This window comes from Pholis gunnellus (genome assembly GCF_910591455.1).
Source record: "Pholis gunnellus genome assembly, chromosome: 3".
Taxonomy (NCBI): Eukaryota; Metazoa; Chordata; class Actinopteri; order Perciformes; family Pholidae; genus Pholis; species Pholis gunnellus.
Window position 1 is genome coordinate 16,138,705 of NC_136529.1, and position 18,884 is coordinate 16,157,588.

The 18,884-nt window shown below is 40.8% G+C and overlaps 2 protein-coding genes across 3 annotated transcripts; both read left to right on the forward strand.

Moving 5' to 3' along the window:
• Positions 1–278: 278 nt before the first annotated feature.
• Positions 279–10,496, forward strand: os9 (OS9 endoplasmic reticulum lectin; the record flags this gene model as incomplete). Of its 2 annotated transcripts, none has more annotated exons than XM_079157122.1 (15): positions 279–446; positions 879–1,061; positions 3,348–3,411; positions 3,492–3,568; positions 3,912–4,010; positions 4,906–5,107; positions 5,471–5,626; positions 5,759–5,874; positions 6,243–6,303; positions 6,549–6,631; positions 6,730–6,933; positions 7,048–7,249; positions 7,669–7,836; positions 8,316–8,425; positions 9,008–10,496. In XM_079157122.1, 15 exons carry the CDS (start codon positions 279–281, stop codon positions 9,143–9,145), a joined length of 2,031 nt encoding a protein of 676 aa, XP_079013248.1. In that variant the 3' UTR covers positions 9,146–10,496. The 2 variants fall into 2 exon arrangements, with proteins under 2 accessions (XP_079013248.1, XP_079013249.1); XM_079157123.1 differs by having other exon boundaries at positions 284–331; positions 9,008–10,495.
• Positions 10,497–13,587: 3,091 nt separating this feature from the next.
• Positions 13,588–18,472, forward strand: c1galt1lb (core 1 synthase, glycoprotein-N-acetylgalactosamine 3-beta-galactosyltransferase 1, like b). The gene is made up of 3 exons (XM_079186568.1): positions 13,588–13,827; positions 16,073–16,737; positions 17,525–18,472. The coding sequence occupies exons 1-3, from the start codon at positions 13,620–13,622 to the stop codon at positions 17,663–17,665; spliced, it is 1,014 nt and encodes a 337-aa protein (XP_079042694.1). The 5' UTR covers positions 13,588–13,619; the 3' UTR covers positions 17,666–18,472.
• The last annotated feature ends 412 nt before the right edge of the window (positions 18,473–18,884 follow it).

Sequence of the window (18,884 nt, forward strand, 5' to 3'; positions counted from 1 at the left end):
TAGACTGTAAACTAAATGGCTTGAGCCCAATTGGTGCCCATGCTTGTACCAATGTGAGTTTATTATATGGAAGGACAAACAGCCTACATGTGGGTTGTTAATGTGTTTTTTAATGCTACAAAGATAGAGGCTCCGCCCATTCACATTGTGCCGGTGTTGTATACTAATTTACCCCAGAACCATTGGCAGGCACAAAAAGCAGCCAATGACAGACCCGCACTTCTCGCATCGACCAATCAGCAGCTACCATGTCAGGCGTCCTGTGTTGTGTTGCTGTCATGAGGAGAGAGTCCACCATGGCTGCTTCCGTGGTTCGGTGGCTAAAAAGACTGTACGTTTTCATGTTGACATGTCCCCTCTGTGTCCCAGCCTTCTTAAATTTCGAAGAGCTGAATGAGATGAAATATGGGATTCAAATTCTTCCAGACCCCGTCATGTTGGGCCAGGTGAGCGAGGGTGTTTTTTGGGGAAGCTAACAGTTAGCTTGCTAGCTAGAAAGTAACGTTAGGCTAACGCTGCCGTTAGCTAGCGTCACATATCTGCCTTTAACGTTACTGACGCGAGTAACGAATAACCTCTTTGTTGTCTGGTTGAGAATCCTAATTTAAAATGCACAATGTTCTTGTGAGTTGCACGAGGAAGAGTTGCTGCTGAAGTTGTTTACATGGAACCTACGCAGCAACCATCGTTGACAGCTGTCACAACACAATCTCAGCTTCCTCAATTCCACTTTAGTTAGTTACAACTTCATTAGATTTTAGTTTGACTAACCACGAAGACAGTCAGCTGACGTTGTGTAATAACTTCAAGTAACGTTACTTTGCTAATCAATGGAATTGAAGATACTGCAGCTGGCGTAACGGCTGTTTCTCCTTCAGACCAAGACAGAGGAGGTGATGATCGTGTCCAGCAAGTACAAGCAGGTGTACGAGTGTCGACTTCCAGCCCAGGCCGTCCGCTTTCATCAGGACCCTGCCTCTGAGCCGGACTCACACGGGTACTCTGGGCCTGACATCCCAGACCTACTCAGTCCAATGCACACTGCCCAGTGTCTAGTAAAGGTGAGTTCTCAGCTGTATCTATGAGATCTAAATAGATGCTTATGCTGTTTAAAAACGAATTATTATATTCTGACTTATTTAAGCAAATGGCTATTGTGTGACTACACAAAATAACACCAGGAAGCAGATCGGATCACTTGAGCCATAGCTGATGATGTGAATGTTGTATGTGACTGTAGATTGAAAGCTAGTTTGTCTGTGTTAGTTAACTTTGCAGCGTAACATTTGAGGATATTGAGCACATCCGTCCTCTGCTGGGTACAGGTGCAAACATAGAAGGGCACATTTCTTTTAATTGAGTCTGCACACTGAAAATTGCACAAAAAGGTACTGGGGCATTATTTTAACCTTCAAAACAGGCTTAGTCAATCACTTATTAACGACCACATGGCCGAGGTCGGTAGGATTTGTTTTCGGTAAAGCATGGTGGATAAGCCCATTACAGAACATCTATACACAGACATCAATATCAGATTAGACACATGACACACAACAGACATTATCCACATACAACCATAAGATAGAAATCCACAGTACAAAAGAATACAAAGTTATGAAGCGCAGTTTATCTGTCAGGGTTAGTTAGATGTGTTCAGAGTTCTTATTGCAGTGGGGAAAAACCTGTTTTTAAAACAGAATAATTTGTCAGGCAGGGTCGTACAGCATCCCTAGAGTTCATCAGCTGGAAGAGGGGGTGGGCAGAGTGAGAGGGGTTAGGGTTGCAAATGGGCTGACAACTGGCTGCCTATTTACAACTTCTGTCAACTTTGCAGTGTGCGTAAAAAAGAGACAAAATACAGAGAGATGGATAAAGCACATGCCATGTGAGCTAACACAGCCGTATTATTTAAGTGTATGGCGTTCCTTGAGAAGATGTCAAAACAGGAAGTGGTTGCTTACAATACCTATCACACACTGATAATGATATATTCAAAATATACAACGATATAAATGATTCATTTTCAGCTACACATGAAAGTACAGTACCAACATGAATCAACGTCCTGTCAGCATGAAAATGATGAAAGAGACACACGTCTCTGTATTGCTGCTTTATGTTGTTTTTTTTACGTTTGTATGTTTCGGGGTTATCCGTCTGTCTGTCCATCCTTATATGAGTTATGTCCCATTCTGGTGAACGCGATATTAATTATGACATAATGTTCTGCAAAAACACCTTTTGTGCCATTATACGACACCATAATAACTCAGGAACAGAAGGGGAGATTGTAACCATATTGCACATTTTGTCGGATACTGAATATGTGACACTAATCTTGGGTGCCTAACTAGAAACTGATGATTGTAAAGATCTTTTGAGCCGCCAGATTAAGGGTGTGTGTGTGGTGTGTGTGTGTGTGTGTGTGTGTGTGTGTGTGTGTGTGTGTGTGTGTGTGTGTGTGTGTGTGTGTGTGTGTGTGTGTGTGTGTGTGTGTGTGTGTGTGTGTCATTTGTTTTATAATTCGTAGCATCTTTGCAGCAACATCCATATACGAAGCATTGTCTACAACTTTGTGTTCCATTAGAACACGTGAACACACACACATGTTGTTTTGCTGCTAATCTGCCACAGCTCATTGTAGAGAGTGTGAGATTATCGTTGCACCATGTGACAAAGCTCTCTATCAATCTTCTGTGCTCCTCTGTAGAAATAGTGAAGATGGCATATTTCTCACGGGAAATTATTCACTGGAATCGTACATCAACATACTGATAACCTCCCTTTCACCAAAAAAAATACACCTAATACCTTGGATTACTTTCCTTCAGAGTCGTCGCTACATATACATGCACTATAAGGCCCTGGACAGCCATGGATGTAAACTGTAACTTGACTGGTTGGTGAAAGAATACAACTGCAAGGTGAAATTATAGTTTGGTCCTCAAATACATGGCTGTGTGGGGGACTATGTTTAAAATCAGGAGAAGCTCATCAAAGAGAGATGCTATCAGTTCTGATGCGGGGTTTCCTCTGTATTTTATAGCAGAGGTGGACCAACCCACCTGAAACAAAGACCTCCTCCACCACCATCATAACAAATAAATACACTTTTGTGAAATACAACAATTTAGCAAACAATACAACGAGTTAAAAAGTCTTTTGGAAGGTGTCCCATTGTTCTTAACCAGTTCAAAAACATAACCACATGTACACAAGTTGTTCGAGTGTGTGGAGTTCTAACGGGATGATCAATGATATTGTTGATGAGCAAGTAGCCTAGATGACAGGAAAATGTGTCGGTCAAACACTGTTTATTCAAATGTTGTTGTCTCTGTCTTCGGCAGACGAAGGACTGGTGGACATACGAGTTTTGCCACGGTCAGCACATCAGACAGTACCACCTTGAAGGTAAGGGCTTACCCCCGTGTTTTTAATCAGTGTTCTCCATGACGATCGCTTGATGACGTCCGTTGTTCTTCTTTCCTTAGACACAGAAATCAAAGGGGACATTCTCTTCCTCGGATATTATGAATCTGAATTTGATTGGAGCAATGAAACAGCCAAGGTAAAGTTTCCTCCATGTTGTGGTTGCAGTTGTCTTTTCTATCATTCTTGGTGATCTTTGATTATTGTTATGCATGAAAGAAAGATAAACATGATTTGATATAAACTGAACCCTCGTACTTGTGTGTGGCAATGGGTACTTAACGGTCGAATGCCTCAGGTGTTCATCTTACATATTCACATTATAATTATAGTCCTGATTTACCAGCTTCCAGTAATGATGACTATAATCATGACTGTGCACAAACATCAGAGGCATTGAACGTTTGGATGATGCACTGAGTCTCCAAGAATAGTGCAAATCAGTTTGGTTAAAAAAAAATATTCTTCTGTGTACTTCGCAGGCCTCCAAACAGCACCGGCTGAAGCGCTACCACAGTCAGACCTATGTAAATGGATCAAAGTGTGACCTAAATGGAAATCCCAGAGAGACGGAAGTCCGGGTGAGACATTTGAATACAGGGTTTATAGGTCTAAGGCCTACGGGGTGAAATCTTCTCAAAAAATGATGATTAACCTGCTCTCTGGCCCATAATTATCACTCTTCATGAATGATTTCAGGAGCCTGAAAGTGAGAGGATTTCCAACCAACTGTTGCATCGGCTCTCATGTTAACTGACTCCAAAATCAACAAGCTGTACCAGTTCTCTAACCTGCTCCCATTTTTAAAACTACACACACACATTTCACACAATGTGTTCATCAGGGAGTCCTAAATCTTTGCGTAAAATATTTAAGCTTTAGGAGTTACGTTTTTTGCCTGGGAAGCAGGGCTATGAGATGTGCACCTCTGCCTAAAGTAACCGAGGAGTCACTTTTCAAATACCATCACCATTGATTGCTGACGTAGCAGCAGCAGAAATGTCGTCTTGATGATCTTCAACATGCTCCCATTCCCACAATGTTCACTCTTCATACTTAATTTCACGTCAAAATGTAGTTAAATCTGTGTTCTTTCAAATAATGTAGCTGTGGAAGCAAACCGACTTCCACATTGTGCCGTGGGAACCTGAAAGTGAGAAGATCCGCCACCAAACATTTCTGGAGGACAGCAAACTTAATCCGCATTTTAACCAACCAGACAAACACAGCTGATTGTGATGAGCTAATAAGTGCAGTTGGACACACACAGAGACACACACACACACGCAGGACGTGGACATTTTCAGGCAGAGCGCTATTGGTGTTCTTCAACTTTTTGATGACATTTATACTAATTAAACCCATTCCCTTCTTACACATTTAGCCATACAGGGTAGCATCAGCTCTTCAGCATCCAGTATTTGCTCCGCAATTCCTTCAGAAACTGCTTTTCTAATTTGACTCTATTGTTTCCAGTTTGTGTGTGAAGAAGGCTCAGGTGACTACCTTGCCCGAGTGGATGAGCCTCAGTCGTGCCGCTATGTGCTGACAGTTCACACCAGTCGTACCTGCCTGCATCCGTTCCTGCAGCCACCATCCACTGCCAAGCCACAGAGTATTGTGTGCCAGCCAGCACTAAGTGCCCAACAGTACATGGATTACGTCAAGGCTCAAGTCTGTAAGTACACACTGGGTCGCAACATTTGGGGAGAGTCCTGTATGTTACATCCCTGAATGTTGTGTCCTGTTGAAGCAGGAGACTGGGGCACAACATAATGTGGGGAAGGAGTATTTGAAAGTGTGATGGTGATATCGGATAGGAAGATAAAGCCGTACAATGTACAACTTGGTTGACATTTGTTGTTGAATAGGTGTTTGATACATGAAATCTTCAATATTAATTTTAAAGCAATAACAAATGTGTCATATGATTGTTGTTTCTTTCCCTCCCCCCTCCTCCTCTTCCTCCTCCTCCTCCTCCTCCTCCTCCTCCTCCTCCTCCTCCTCCTCCTCCTCCTCCTCCTCCTCGGTCTGTTCCCAGCGGACACAAAGCGTAAAGTAGAGCAGATCTCAGAGGAGCTGAGGAGTCTTGATGAGATGTTGGCTGGTAATAAAGGGGCAGATGATGCAGTGGAAGTAACAGCAGAAGATACATCATTTGCACCAAGTGATGACCTGAACCACTCAGATACAAAAGGTGCATTTATTTTACAAATTACCTTTTTAAAATATTGTGGAAATTTGTCAATCCGCGAAATATAAATATCCACTGGGTTTTTAAGTCCTTCACACTAGATGTAAACTTGCGTGTGCCTTTATTTTGAAACAGATACTGCTGATGTGTCTGAGGACGCCGGGTCAGAGGAGACAGAAGATTCTGACTTCTGGGAGGGAGTTACAAAGCCACGGAGTTCAAAAACATCTGCTTCTCAACAGGAAGATCAGGTACAGAAATACGTCTTGGAATCCGTTTTCTCTTTTAATGAATGATGCTTCACTTGTAAATAACTGTGCCAATGCTTTAATGTCAAAATTCTCTTTAGTGGAGAAGCTTTGTAGTATTTTTAATCCCATATTAATAGAATATATTTTCACGGCTTCTCTTCTCTCTTTGTGCTGTTAATAACAACCAGACTAAATTGACACTTTGTTGATACATTTTTCTTTCAAACTTCATTGTTGTGGTTAACTGGCAATATATGTCTTAAATGTTGAGGTGGTTCTTCTCCAGCCAGATCCCAACTGCTAGAGGCTGTAGGTTGATTCCTTCACCACTTCTCGACTCTTAACAGGGTTTTGTTTTCTACGCACAGGCGGCAGATGATGGCTATAACTCACTGACAGACAATGAAGTCATAGATGATGGCGATGAAGGTATCGCATCTCTACCACACACACAAAAACACACAACGAAGACCAATGTTATTCATGATCATTCAATGTCCTGCTGCTTCACAAAGCCTCAAACAAGATTAATAGAACCGCAGAGTCTCTTATTTGCAGTTAAGTTCTCAGATTTGCAAACTGAATGTTCCAAATGGAGAACTTTGTTAATCAAACATTTATTTTGTCTGTTGTTCATTGTTGGACATTTCTCTCTTCACATTAATGTCTTTCAGTTGAAAAATTTAACTTTAAAATCATCACTGACCCAGCAGACCTGATGAAATTTGTCCAACATCTCAAAGAGAGCAACAGGAAGGTCAGTACTCGCCGAGATCACGATGAACGTTTCTTTGCAGTGTATGGGTATTCCAATTCAATGCTGCTTTTTCTTCTTCTTCTTTTTCTTTTTTTTAGAAAGCACAAAACCAGGTCAAAAGTCGAGGAGAGACACTGACAAGCGACAGGGTGACAGAGAAGCTTGGCGAGGAAGAGAAAGATGAAGATGAACGACTACTACAGGAGTTCGAGGATGAGATGGTCGATCTCTCCGTGACCACTGAGAAGATTGAAGAGATAAAGGAGGAAATGCAGAAGGAGTTTGACAACATCATAAACGAGGTTTCAGATTATAGACAATGTGTCATTTCAACATGAAGATTGATGTATTCAAATGTTATCAGACACAATGGAACAATCTAAGGATGCTTTGATGCAATTGTCGTTGTGTTTTAGGCTCAGCAGGAATTAGAGACAGAAGGTCTAAAAGGGGAGTTTGATCGCACTCAAGCAACACAGACACTGGAGACGACGCTGGACAAGCTCCTTGATCATCTGGAGGAGAAAGACGTCCAGGACCCAGAGCAGCAAACACCAGGAGTCCAAAGAGCCAGTGACCCCACCAGGGGCAGCCCCAGCCTGGCTCCAAAGCAGCCAGGTAATTGGGCACCCTGTCCCTCTGTGGTCATGTTCATATCTGTTAACTCTGTGTCGACCTCCATCATTGTCATGTTTCATTCATACGTGGTGTAGATCTCCGTTGTGACATCTTTCATCCCAGATTAGACGCACACATGGAGTTCTCCACGGAGGATCTATGTTTTCAGATTGATATTTTGAATTCCATTGGTTAGTTAGTAGTCTTTCCTCTACTGCCATTTATGTATCTGTGGGTGAAGTTTTGTAATTAAATCAATCACAGTATTATAAATTGATGACAGTGCAGAAATGTAATTCTTATAAGATAGTGTTTTGGAATACACAATCTTGGTTCTTACCTCCTCCACCCTGTGGCCCTGCTGATAGGTTTTTGAGGTGAACTGTGTTGTTTGTCCCTCTTTTGTCTCGTCACCCCAGACCAAGCAGCCGACGACCATGTTAAGATCAAAATTACTAAGTATAAGACGGGCAGCAGCCCTGATGGGGAGGTCAAAGTTCAGGAGATGGGCGAAGGAGACCCCCAGTGGCAGCACATAAAGGACGTGGTTAAAGAACAGCTAGAGAGAGCAGGACTGAAGGCAGAAGGTATGATGGGGGAGGGGCCCGAAACACTCATGGCCTTTTTCTCTCTTCTCTCTGTTATCTTGAGCATATAGTAGTTCTGTACTTCACTCATCTTTGTTAAAAAGCATACTACTGTCAGATTTAGGTTTTTCCCAGGTCAAGCTGTTCAAAGGACACTTAACATGCTAATAGTTTAAAGGGTGTCCTTCATTTTTCAGAAGATGGAGAAACTGTTTAGACATTAGATCAGGGACACATTAAATTAGGTACTTTTTAAAACCGAATACTTTGAAAATGTAAAGATCACAGACGCAAAAAGATATCTCTGACTGCTGCTAGCTGAAGCTTATACTAAAGGGAAATGAAAGGTGTGTCCATGTGCGTTCTTTTTCATTCACAGTTATGTTTATCACGCTTCATCACGATTATTTGTTCGGAGCCACTTGGAAGTACATGTGTGTAATCGGCACGCCTGCCTTTTCCCCTGTTTTTCTTTGTAGGTAAAATTGAGGTGAAGATCTTGACACGGAAAAATGCAGAGGAGGCAGGTGATCAGTGGCTGACAGAAGAAGACACAAAGTCCTTCAGGGAGCTCCTCATAAATCTCCTGGTAATTTAAGAAGTGGTAGTAACTTTTTGTTGGGTTCATTTGGATGCCTCTGGGTGGGGCTTAGGCACACAATACTGTGTTCACCAGCAGCTGTGTGCTGTAGAGTTTGCTCAATACTATTCCAGCCCTTATTTACTTTACTTACTTTAGGTCCACAGGGTTTCGTGCAGCATTTTATTGTAGATCCTCATCTAACATCATAAAATATGAAAACATGTTTTACGAGGTAAAACATTAACCTGCAAGGGAAGGGAGCAGAAGGGCTATTTCACACAGCCAACGAAGCCTTTTCAACTAGTGTGATTATTGTTTTGTTTTTTCCTCCTCACTGAAACCCTCTTACCACCCTCAAGTACACTTCTCTTCAACCTTTGCCAAACTGTCTACAAAATGTGTGTGTTTTGTCTTTGACATTCAGCAAATCAGAATAAGGACTTTGACACGTATAATAAGCGTTTTATTATGTGGGTAAAACGTTGAAAAAGTGACGTTTCCTTTTAATTTTCCACAAGTCATATAAACATGCAATCATAAAGGTGGTTGTTTGTAAAACCATCATTTCCCCCCCCCCCCATCTTACAGACTGGAGGCACAGAAGAGGTTTACAAAGAGCAAAAGAGGCAGCAGGAGTTGGAGAACAACTATAAGTTTGTGTGGGGAGAGTCCCAGGAGGAGTCCCAGTCATCCGGCCCCTCTGACTCAGACGACGTGGACATATGAGCTCATTCAGTGCACCTGTTGTGACGGTGAACTCCTGTGGAGGGAGCCCAATTTATTCAATTACTGCTATTAAACCTGGTGGATAATATCTACTCACCTGTTTGCACATTCAGAAAATGTGTCTGTGTGTCTTGAATAGGCAATATGTGTCTGGAGTAGGCACCAGTTATATGTTGCACGATGACCCCGCAACACCTCAGCTGTACTGTGCAGTTGAATGAAGTTATGCATTTTCCCCTTTTTGAAGGGATTCAGTTTTGAAAGATGGTACTTTTTTTTTTTTTTTTTTTTTCTTTAGTGACTTCAACTGAATATTTGCATCTAGTTCTGAAGTTGTCAGTGGCACACTGTGTCCACAGTTCAATTATTACTTGTATGTTGTTGACAAAGAAGTCCTTAGATTTAAAAGACAGCTGGGGGGGAATTGTGCATGCCTCAAACTGAAGGAGTGTTTGCACAGGTTGTTCAATTTACTGTTTACTCCAAAGTCTGATTGTGTCTGGATATGAAAAGCAAAGAGTTCGAGGGTTCCCATTTCAGTTCCCACTTGTCTTTGAAACTTTCTGTTGCTGCATTTGGTGATTCGATTAAACACAACTGTAGCTTACTGAAGTGTTTGTACACATGCTGTGGCACAGAATTTTAACATTGTTTCACAAAAATGTCTGTTTATTTCAGGTTGTCCTGCTGTTAAATGGATCCAAAAGAAGAAAAAAAACACGTAAAGAAGTTTAGGAAGATATATCTTTTAAGTTTGTACTTTAATTTCTGACAATTTAATTTAGCAAAGGAAAAGAAAGAATGCTACAACGTCAATCAGATTCAGTGTACCCGAATAATGAATCCACACAACTTTTCTAAGGATTGTGTATTTAAGGGCTGAATTTGTGAATAACTGTGACTACTGGGAACTCAACTTGTACATAATTGTTGCGTGAATATGTTTTTGAATTGATTTGATGTATAATGGCACAAATTAAGTCAGACTCGAGTTACCAGAGTAAATGTGGTCAATTTAGGCATTTGTTCCCAAAGAAGCCAGTATCCAGAGGCTCAAGATCAGATAAGAAAGCAGAAAAAGTGCAGTGGGATGTGTGTAGGTGTGTTTCTTCACTTGGCTAACTGGATTTGTCTTCTCAAAGAATTTGTATTGCTCTTGCATTGTTATGCACCTTTTAATGGTCTTATCTGATCTTGGGGCTGTGTCGCAATGAGATGGAAAACCCAAAGTTAACAGGCTCTGTTTATAATCTGATACCTTTGATCTAGGATAAATAAACAAAATACAGTGTTTGGAAAAATAAAAACGTTTGCTAAGTAATTGCACCTGTATATTTATTTGCAGTAGGACGCGCCTGCGCTTTTTCTTTTGAAATATCCCGACCTGACTGGAAAAAGCTGTGTCTTCTGGACGGAAAACGACACCCAGATTAGTTAGAAGTAGTTTCTGCAGCGTTTTGAAACATTTTTATATGGGTGTTTTTGTCTGTATCGTTATTTTCATTAAACTACCCTTTGCAGTTTAACTGAATGGGGACGATATTGTTGATTGTCATAGTGTTCAACCAATCAGATCTTTAGTTTGACACGTTGGGCGTATTCTTTGACGTGCCAGAGCCTGCTAGCTGGCCTACATGTACGTGATTGGTCAGTGGGCTAGTGGGCTTGACATGTTGGGTGGTGACAATCCCAATATCTGCTGCCTCTGTCGATTTTCAGCCCTCAAACGCATTAAAACCTATTCAAGAAATACAACTGGGGAGGCTCAACTGTCTTCACTGGTGCCCATGAATCGAGAAGGACTTCTTACTGGAACTAAAACGCATGGATGTACTGAACAACCGTGAGATTAAACTGTTTGTTAACAAAGAAAGGAGGAGGACTTTGTCCTTAAATAGTGAACAGCAGCTCTGGTAAGTTAAATTTGTTTGTTTTTACATCTGCAGTAGCTTTAATATGCTTGTTTATATATTATTATTTGTATGAAGATGGATTTTTGTTTGGTTTAATATGTGATAGGAACCATTGTTACGTCCAATGTTGCTCTGGGGACATATTTAGCTGGTGCCAGTGTGGCCAACTTGGCGAGTCTCTCGCTAAATTTGGCAACTTTCCAAACCCTCATGGCTTTTTTTTGTCAAAAGTTACTAGTGACAAATCTAGCGACTTTTTCTGGAGTTATTGGAGACTTTTCTGGTGACTCTGACGTTAAAGCACGTATGTTCTGCACTGTTGTGAACGAGCAGCGGGAGCTGCCGTGAGCCCCTCCGCTATGGGGTCAGATCAGTCTCAATAATTGCAAATGCACACAGATAGACTCACAAATGCAAACAGAAAGATTCACAAATGCGCACAGAACAATTCACAAATATATTCGATTTACAAATGCACGCAGAACAATTCACAAATACATTCCAATGCACAAATAAATAAATTACGATTTATATAAATGTAAAAAAAAAAATCACAAATATATTTCTGCATTTGTATGTATTTGTGTGTGGATTTGTATGTATTTGTGTGTGGATTTGTATGTATTTATTTGTGGATCGCACTGCATTCATTTGCAAATCGCTTCACATTCATGTACGGATTTTTGAGACTGTTCTGCTGTCGCTGGATTCACAAATGCGTTTTTTTCAACATAGACCTGTCTGTAGCCAATCAGATGTCAGCCTCATTTTCAACCAATCACATGAGCGCAGCTTCATACATATTCATACATATTGTAGCCGTCTGTGTTCACCCAGAGCTCTACGATACCTCATATCAGTAGAGACCGGACCAAACTATGTGTATAAATGTTATTTCGGAGTTCCTTTTTGTTGGTTTATTGCCGTTAAATCATAGCCAAATCAGTTTATGTTGTGTTCATACAGCTATGGTAAACAGCCGACGTGTGGCTTGCTAGACACAGTGAATACAGTTCGATGAAATAGCAGTCTCAAAAATCCGTACATGAATGTGAAGCGATTTGCAAATGAATGCAGTGCGATCCACAAATAAATACATACAAATCCACACACAAATACATACAAATCCACACACAAATACATACAAATGCAGAAATATATTTGTGATTTTTTTTTTTACATTTATATAAATCGTAATTTATTTATTTGTGCATTGGAATGTATTTGTGAATTGTTCTGCGTGCATTTGTAAATCGAATATATTTGTAAATCCTTCTGTGTGCATTTGTAAATCGAATATATTTGTGAATTGTTCTGTGCGCATTTGTGAATCTTTCTGTTTGCATTTGGGAGTCTATCTGTGTGCATTTGCAATTATTGAGACTGATCTGACCCCATACTCCGCCACCCCAAAGTGCACACACAGGCGCCTCGCACTGCAGTCAGAGCAGATCATTACAGACACATTAACCTACAATAGACCGTACGATGTAGATGGATCGTGATTCACAGAACTTGTATAGAGAAGCGTATATATCCACCACTTTACAGAAAATACTGCATTATGCTGATAAATTACAGTAGTCTGCTGTTATTGTTAATTGACTGTTAATTTACATGCGGGGTGTAATGTTTCTGTATTGTAATTAAGACCCAGATGAACAACGACTTGATTCACTGCAACAGGCTTTTATTCCGAGGCTCGTATACACGCTGTTCCAGCCGTCTTGCTGACTGCTTGTATGTATCACATACCGCCCACCAGGTGGCGTGGTTCTACCGTGAACATCGCACGAGGGATGAACATTTAACTGTATGTTACAGTTATTATGAAATACTGAAAGATACCGTTGAAAATCTACCGTACATTTCCAGCAAATCATTACAGTGCAGGTATAAAATACATGGCCCGCCACTGCATCTTAGTGCTGCTAGTTGAGCTAAGTTCTCGTTCAGGGAGGGGAAACAACAGCTACGTCGTGGTTAAAATTGTCTCAGCTTTCGCTTTTACAAAGTTTATGTGTCGTGTTATAATGAAGTAGCTGTGGGATACTCCAGCTGCTATGGTGTATGTATCGAAGCCCATTTCCGCAGCAAAAAAAAAATATATTTTTTTTTAATTGTTTAAAAAAATAAAATAATAATACACCAACACTTTTGCTGCATCCATCTGTAACCATGACACTGCCGAGATGTTTCCAGTTGCTCTTCAATGAAGGTTGCCACATCAGTTTTATTCTTTCTACGCCAGAGCTGCTTCTTGATGAAAATCCTTTCAAGGGTGCGTTTGCTTAGTACCACGTTTTTCATTTCATTTTTTTGTAGTTATTTTTATTTTATTCAATTTAGTGATTTCTTTTTTTTCTTGGATTTGTTTTTGTGAATGTAAAAACAACAAAACAAAATGGGCTTCCATATATGTACACAACACTGCTGGTGAGTAACATTGAACCACACCTTAAACAGGGATTGACGCTTTTACCCAGTTGACACTTTGATTGCGCCAGCTTATTCAGCACCTGCCAAGTTGAACGACTGACGGTGAGGACACCGGGTCCAGTATGAAGGCCCTCGTATCCAGATTCTCCTTCTGTGCGGGTTTCATGGTGGGAACCTTGATGCTGTATGTAATTCTGCAGCAGGTAAGCTTTGAGAGGACCAGCAGCTTGCATCAAATTCATGACCACCAGCAACAGCTTGAGGAAGACGGGAAGATATGGAAGAAGGAGAGGTCTGCTCTGTTCAACCTAAGGCACCCTCATCATACAGGTACGCCATATGGAAGTTTATTTTGTATGTAGAAAATAAGTACAATAACAAACTCAACATTAGTTACTTATAGGACATAATATTAAACTAGTTATTGCTGAGCTTGTTAGGATGTCTTTATGTATCATAGTAACCATGTCTAAAAACCTGTTCCCAAAGTGTTTACATTTATCACTGTCAAAAATACATTTATGTTCAACTGAGTCAAAAGCTTTTTTGGAAATCCGAGAATAGCATAAAACCATCATCCTCAATTAAATAATCGTAATCAATAAAGTCCAGAACTAAGCAGACATTATTATGGGTAGATCTTCCTTTGAGGAATCCTGATTGGGTTGTGCTAATCTACTTCTAAAATCGACTAACTTCTGAAATGCCAATTTCTTATCTCGTTGCCAAGACTATTGTGAAAATCCTACAATACCATTTAATAATGTAGAAGTGTAACACTACTTGGATTGCTTCAAAGCCTTTTCAAGGTGTAGGTACTTATTTGACCAAGCCTTGTTTCAACATTTGGAATACTGGTTCAGCAGCTTCCCAACCATTGTATATGAATCTTGATTCAACTTCTTCTACACTAACCTATAAATAGTCTGCCTCTCCGACCTGCGGCTTCCTCACCATGGCAACCAGTGACTCGCACGCACGCTCTCTCTCTCTCTCACTCTATCACTTTTTCTCTGTCTGTCTGTCTGTCTCCCTCTCTCTCTCCCTCCCTCTCACACACTCTCTCTCCCTTCCTCACTCATTCACTCTCTCTCACTCACTCTGTCTGTCTGTCTCTTACACTCTTTCTCTCTCACTCCCACTCTCTTACTCTCACACCACTGTTCTTATGAAAAAACCTCCCTTTGGAGTAAAAGATGTACTACTGTTACTACTGCTGTTTATACTTCTACTACTGCTAGTACGACTACATCTGCTACTGCTGCTACTACTACTGTTGATATACAACTACTATTGCTCCTACTGCAACTTCTGGTACTAATACTGCTGCTGCTGCTACTACTTCTTGTTACAATTACTACATCTACTACTACTACGACTTCTACAGTTTAACAGTTTAGCTTGCAGCTTCTCCTGCGTTGTATTTCAGCTCTTAGCTTCTTTAGATAATGGAGAAGTTGAAGCTGAATGTACACACGGCTTCACAGTAACCAGGTTACTACAGTGCCTGTAAACATATTCTCCAATTACCCTGTAACCTGTTTTTTCTGGTTAACCTGATTATTGATCAAGTGCCTGTAAACACGCTGTGTGTGGTTGGAATTGAAAGTTGACCAAACATTTATTTTTGATGATCGTCTCACTGAATTTGTTTTAAGTAGAACGTCTGTACCTTACTACTGCCTATTTTAGTTTTCTCACCATTTTTGACTAATACTGCCAAGTCTTCACCCAGGGAACTTACCTTAAGCTCCTCTGGTCGAGTCGGTCATCACCTCTGTATCACACGTTTTAGGGAAAGGGGAAGAGGGGTAACTTAATCTAAAAAATCAGTCTTCAGTTTGAGTCCCAGTCCTTTACAAATAGTAAGGCTGTGGTTTTCTCAAAACAGTTACATAAAACAATTTCAACTCAAGGAAAGTCTATGTGGTGCAAAATATATCAGTCACTGTAAGCTGTCTTCTGATAGCAGAAATGTCTCACAGGGTCTTCTATAAAAGAAGGGAAGTCCAGTCTCTAAACTGGGAAAAAACTGTTGGTCAGCTTTCGCTGTGAGTTTTTTCCTTTTTTATTTTCATGCTGTCTTCTGAAGGGTCTTCCAGTCACCCCTCTCAGGGTGAAGACTCTAGTCACCCCTAAGGGTGAAGCCCGTTCTCTCAGTTTCACTGCTGCTTTTATGCTTATCTGAGGCTGGAACCTCCCTCAAAATCATTCATCACTCACACACGAGTCATCCTGTTAAGTAAGTCAAAAACAGGATGTAACACAGGATGTAAGGATCATTCAAGGCTTGAGTGACTATATTATTAGAAAAAGTGTAAACAAGTTATATGTTGTAATGGTTATACTTTTGTGCTTTCATATTTTCCTACAATCTCTTAACACTATCCACTTCGAGTTCCTGGATCTGGATTTATATGCTAAACCCTACACCCCATATTTTATTTCCTCTTTTGAATGTCGTCTTTTCCCCTTCAACAATATATTATGTATTGTATGATTGGATACTATCACAGTTTATTATGGAGAGATTACAGTGTAAAATGTTATATTAATATTTGTATCTCCTTACTAGGTGAGGATAGCGGCATGGCTGATGAACTATACAAAAAGGTGCGTATTCTTTGCTGGGTGATGACTGGACCCAACAACCTGGAGAAAAAGACTCGCCATGTGAAGTCTACTTGGAGTCGCCACTGCAATATCGTGGTCTTCATGAGCTCTGTGGACGACCCCGACTTCCCCACGGTGGGCTTAGACACAAAGGAGGGTAGAGACCAGCTTTACTGGAAAACAATCCGGGCCTTCCAATATGTCTACAAGCATCACAGCAATGAGGCGGACTGGTTTCTTAAGGCAGATGACGACACCTACGTAATTGTAGACAACCTGCGTTTGGTTCTCTCGAACCACACGCCGGACGAGCCAATTTACTTTGGCCGAAGATTCAAGCCCTACACCAAGCAGGGCTACATGAGTGGCGGTGCGGGCTATGTGTTGAGCAGAGAGGCTCTGCGGCGATTTGTAGAAGGATTTAAAAGCAAAGTCTGCACTCACACTAGCTCTATAGAGGACCTGGCAATGGGGCAGTGCATGGAGAAAGTTGGAGTGCTGGCAGGGGACTCCAGAGACGCTGTGCAGAGGGAGACATTTCACCCATTTGTCCCCGAGCAGCACCTCACTGCCAAGTTTCACAAGAGTTTCTGGTATTGGAGCTACTCCTACTACCCGATCTCAGAGGCAAGTGCAGCAAACATTCTGGACTTTCTCTTTGTTGTTGTCGTGGTATTACACTGGTTTGATGCAACTTCAGCACTGCTAATTTTTGAAAAGACAACTGGTCATTTTTGGTAGCTTAAGACGGACAACTGTATGCTTGTTAAAACGGATGTACCGATCAAGTTCAATATTGAGTATCTGCCGATACCGTGTTCCCATCAGATACTTCTATTTTCCTAATACGGCTGCATAGTGCACACTTCAAGTAGGCTACATTAAAGGTATTAAAATCAATCAAATGTATATCCTTAACAATTGAATAGTTTAGTATTGCATTAAAAAAAACAATCCCTACATCCAATCTGTTCCTTAATGTTTTTTTTATTATCAACACAAAACATCAACAAATTACTCTTACTGACTTTTTTCTTGCAGTGCTTTTGTTGCACTTGCAATGGTCAGTGGTGCAGTGAGTGTGGTTGTCGTTGGCTCTCCACCACTGTCTGAGTCTGCGGTCAACGGAGACTTTTAAGAGTTGAAGTGGCTGCACTCGTTGCGTTGATGTGCATGAAAGCTTCGGGAGTAAAAACATCTGTTTGACATCTGATGTAAAACAAAGGATCTGATCAGGCCATGCCCTGACTCACCCCGATGTCGATCTTTGAGATAAAATTGGGATATTTGCCTAGGTCAACAGAGTTTTTCCATAGCTGTTTGTGGTCAAACTGCTTAAGCCACAGTAACGATGAAAGCTCAAACATTTTGTCTCTGTATTGTTGCATAACTACAATACTCTCTTTTTTCTCAGGGTCCAAACTGCTGCTCGGACTTGTCCGTGTCATTCCACTATGTAGATGCTCCACACATGTATTTATTGGAGTACTACACATATCACCTGCGTGCCTATGGCTACAAATATCGTTACCAGCCCCCCGTCCCGCTGGTGTAGAATATTAAGCAGTCAAGTTCCCGGGATGCTGCAAAAGAAGGAAAAAAAGAGCTGACTTCTCTGGAGAAAGGACAAGGAGAGGGGGATGATCCATCCAGGACTGACAAGAGACAGGATATAGATCCCCCTCCTGCTGCTGGCAAGGACCCTCCTGCTGTCCCAGCAGGCAAATAACAGTTTGACTGTGTGGGTGCGTGACGCAAACTGCTTATTCATTGTGATAATGCTGTGATAACTGCTGCTAATGTGAATTGTGACTGCGAGATGGTCTTAAGGCTAAGAGGTGATTTATGACTTACCTTCGTTTTCAGTTTTTTTTTGGTGGTTTTACAGCTGAACATCTTCTTTAGACGTTGGGAATGGCTTTCTGTAACCTGCACTCATTTGTTAATTAACTAAAGCACCTTTTTAATCCATATGATACTAGTATGTTCCAGAGCCAGTGAAATTTGATTTGTCAAATATTTTATCTTTTTCTTGACTATTGCAAATCCACCAAAACAACTTGACCTACTCTCTACAGCGAAGTAGCTTGTGGTTTGCAGGAGTTGTTTGACTTAATTTCACACGGATGACTATATGCCTTGGAAGCAAATATACGTCAAGAGCTGCTCAGACGGAGCATAAAGCTTTTCAGATTAAATTTAAATTAAAAGTGCCTCATCTTGTAAATCAGTGAAACACCCATTTGTCCACAGTGATACAGGTGTTTGTTTTAGCATACTGTGGTTAACCAGTTTCTATGTCACAGTTTGCTGCATCCCAAACTCGTCAGGCTGCTTTCATAAGCATGTTCACAATAAAGGCAGGTGTAACACTGTGTACACAATCTGTGAAGGACTCAATCCTTTTTATTTGATTGTATGCTGCGGTAGCTCAGAGAAGCTTGATTCCATATGAAAAACAAAGTCTTATAGTTGTGTCAAATAGTTTTTATTCCAAGTTTTTTATTTACATGAATAGGGCTGCAACTAACTATTATTATTGTGGTCATCATTACAATTAATCTTTCAATTAATTCCAAATAAATTTCTCAACTAACTAAATGTTTGGCCTGTAAAATGTCAGAAGCAGCAAATCCTCTTAACTACCTCCTTATAACATCATTATGACGCCACAGCTACATTATTATTTGTTTCTAGGGGTGTAACAATACACGTATTCGTATTAAAACGTTTGGTACGAGGCTTACGAACCGAACAATATGTTTGAATAATAC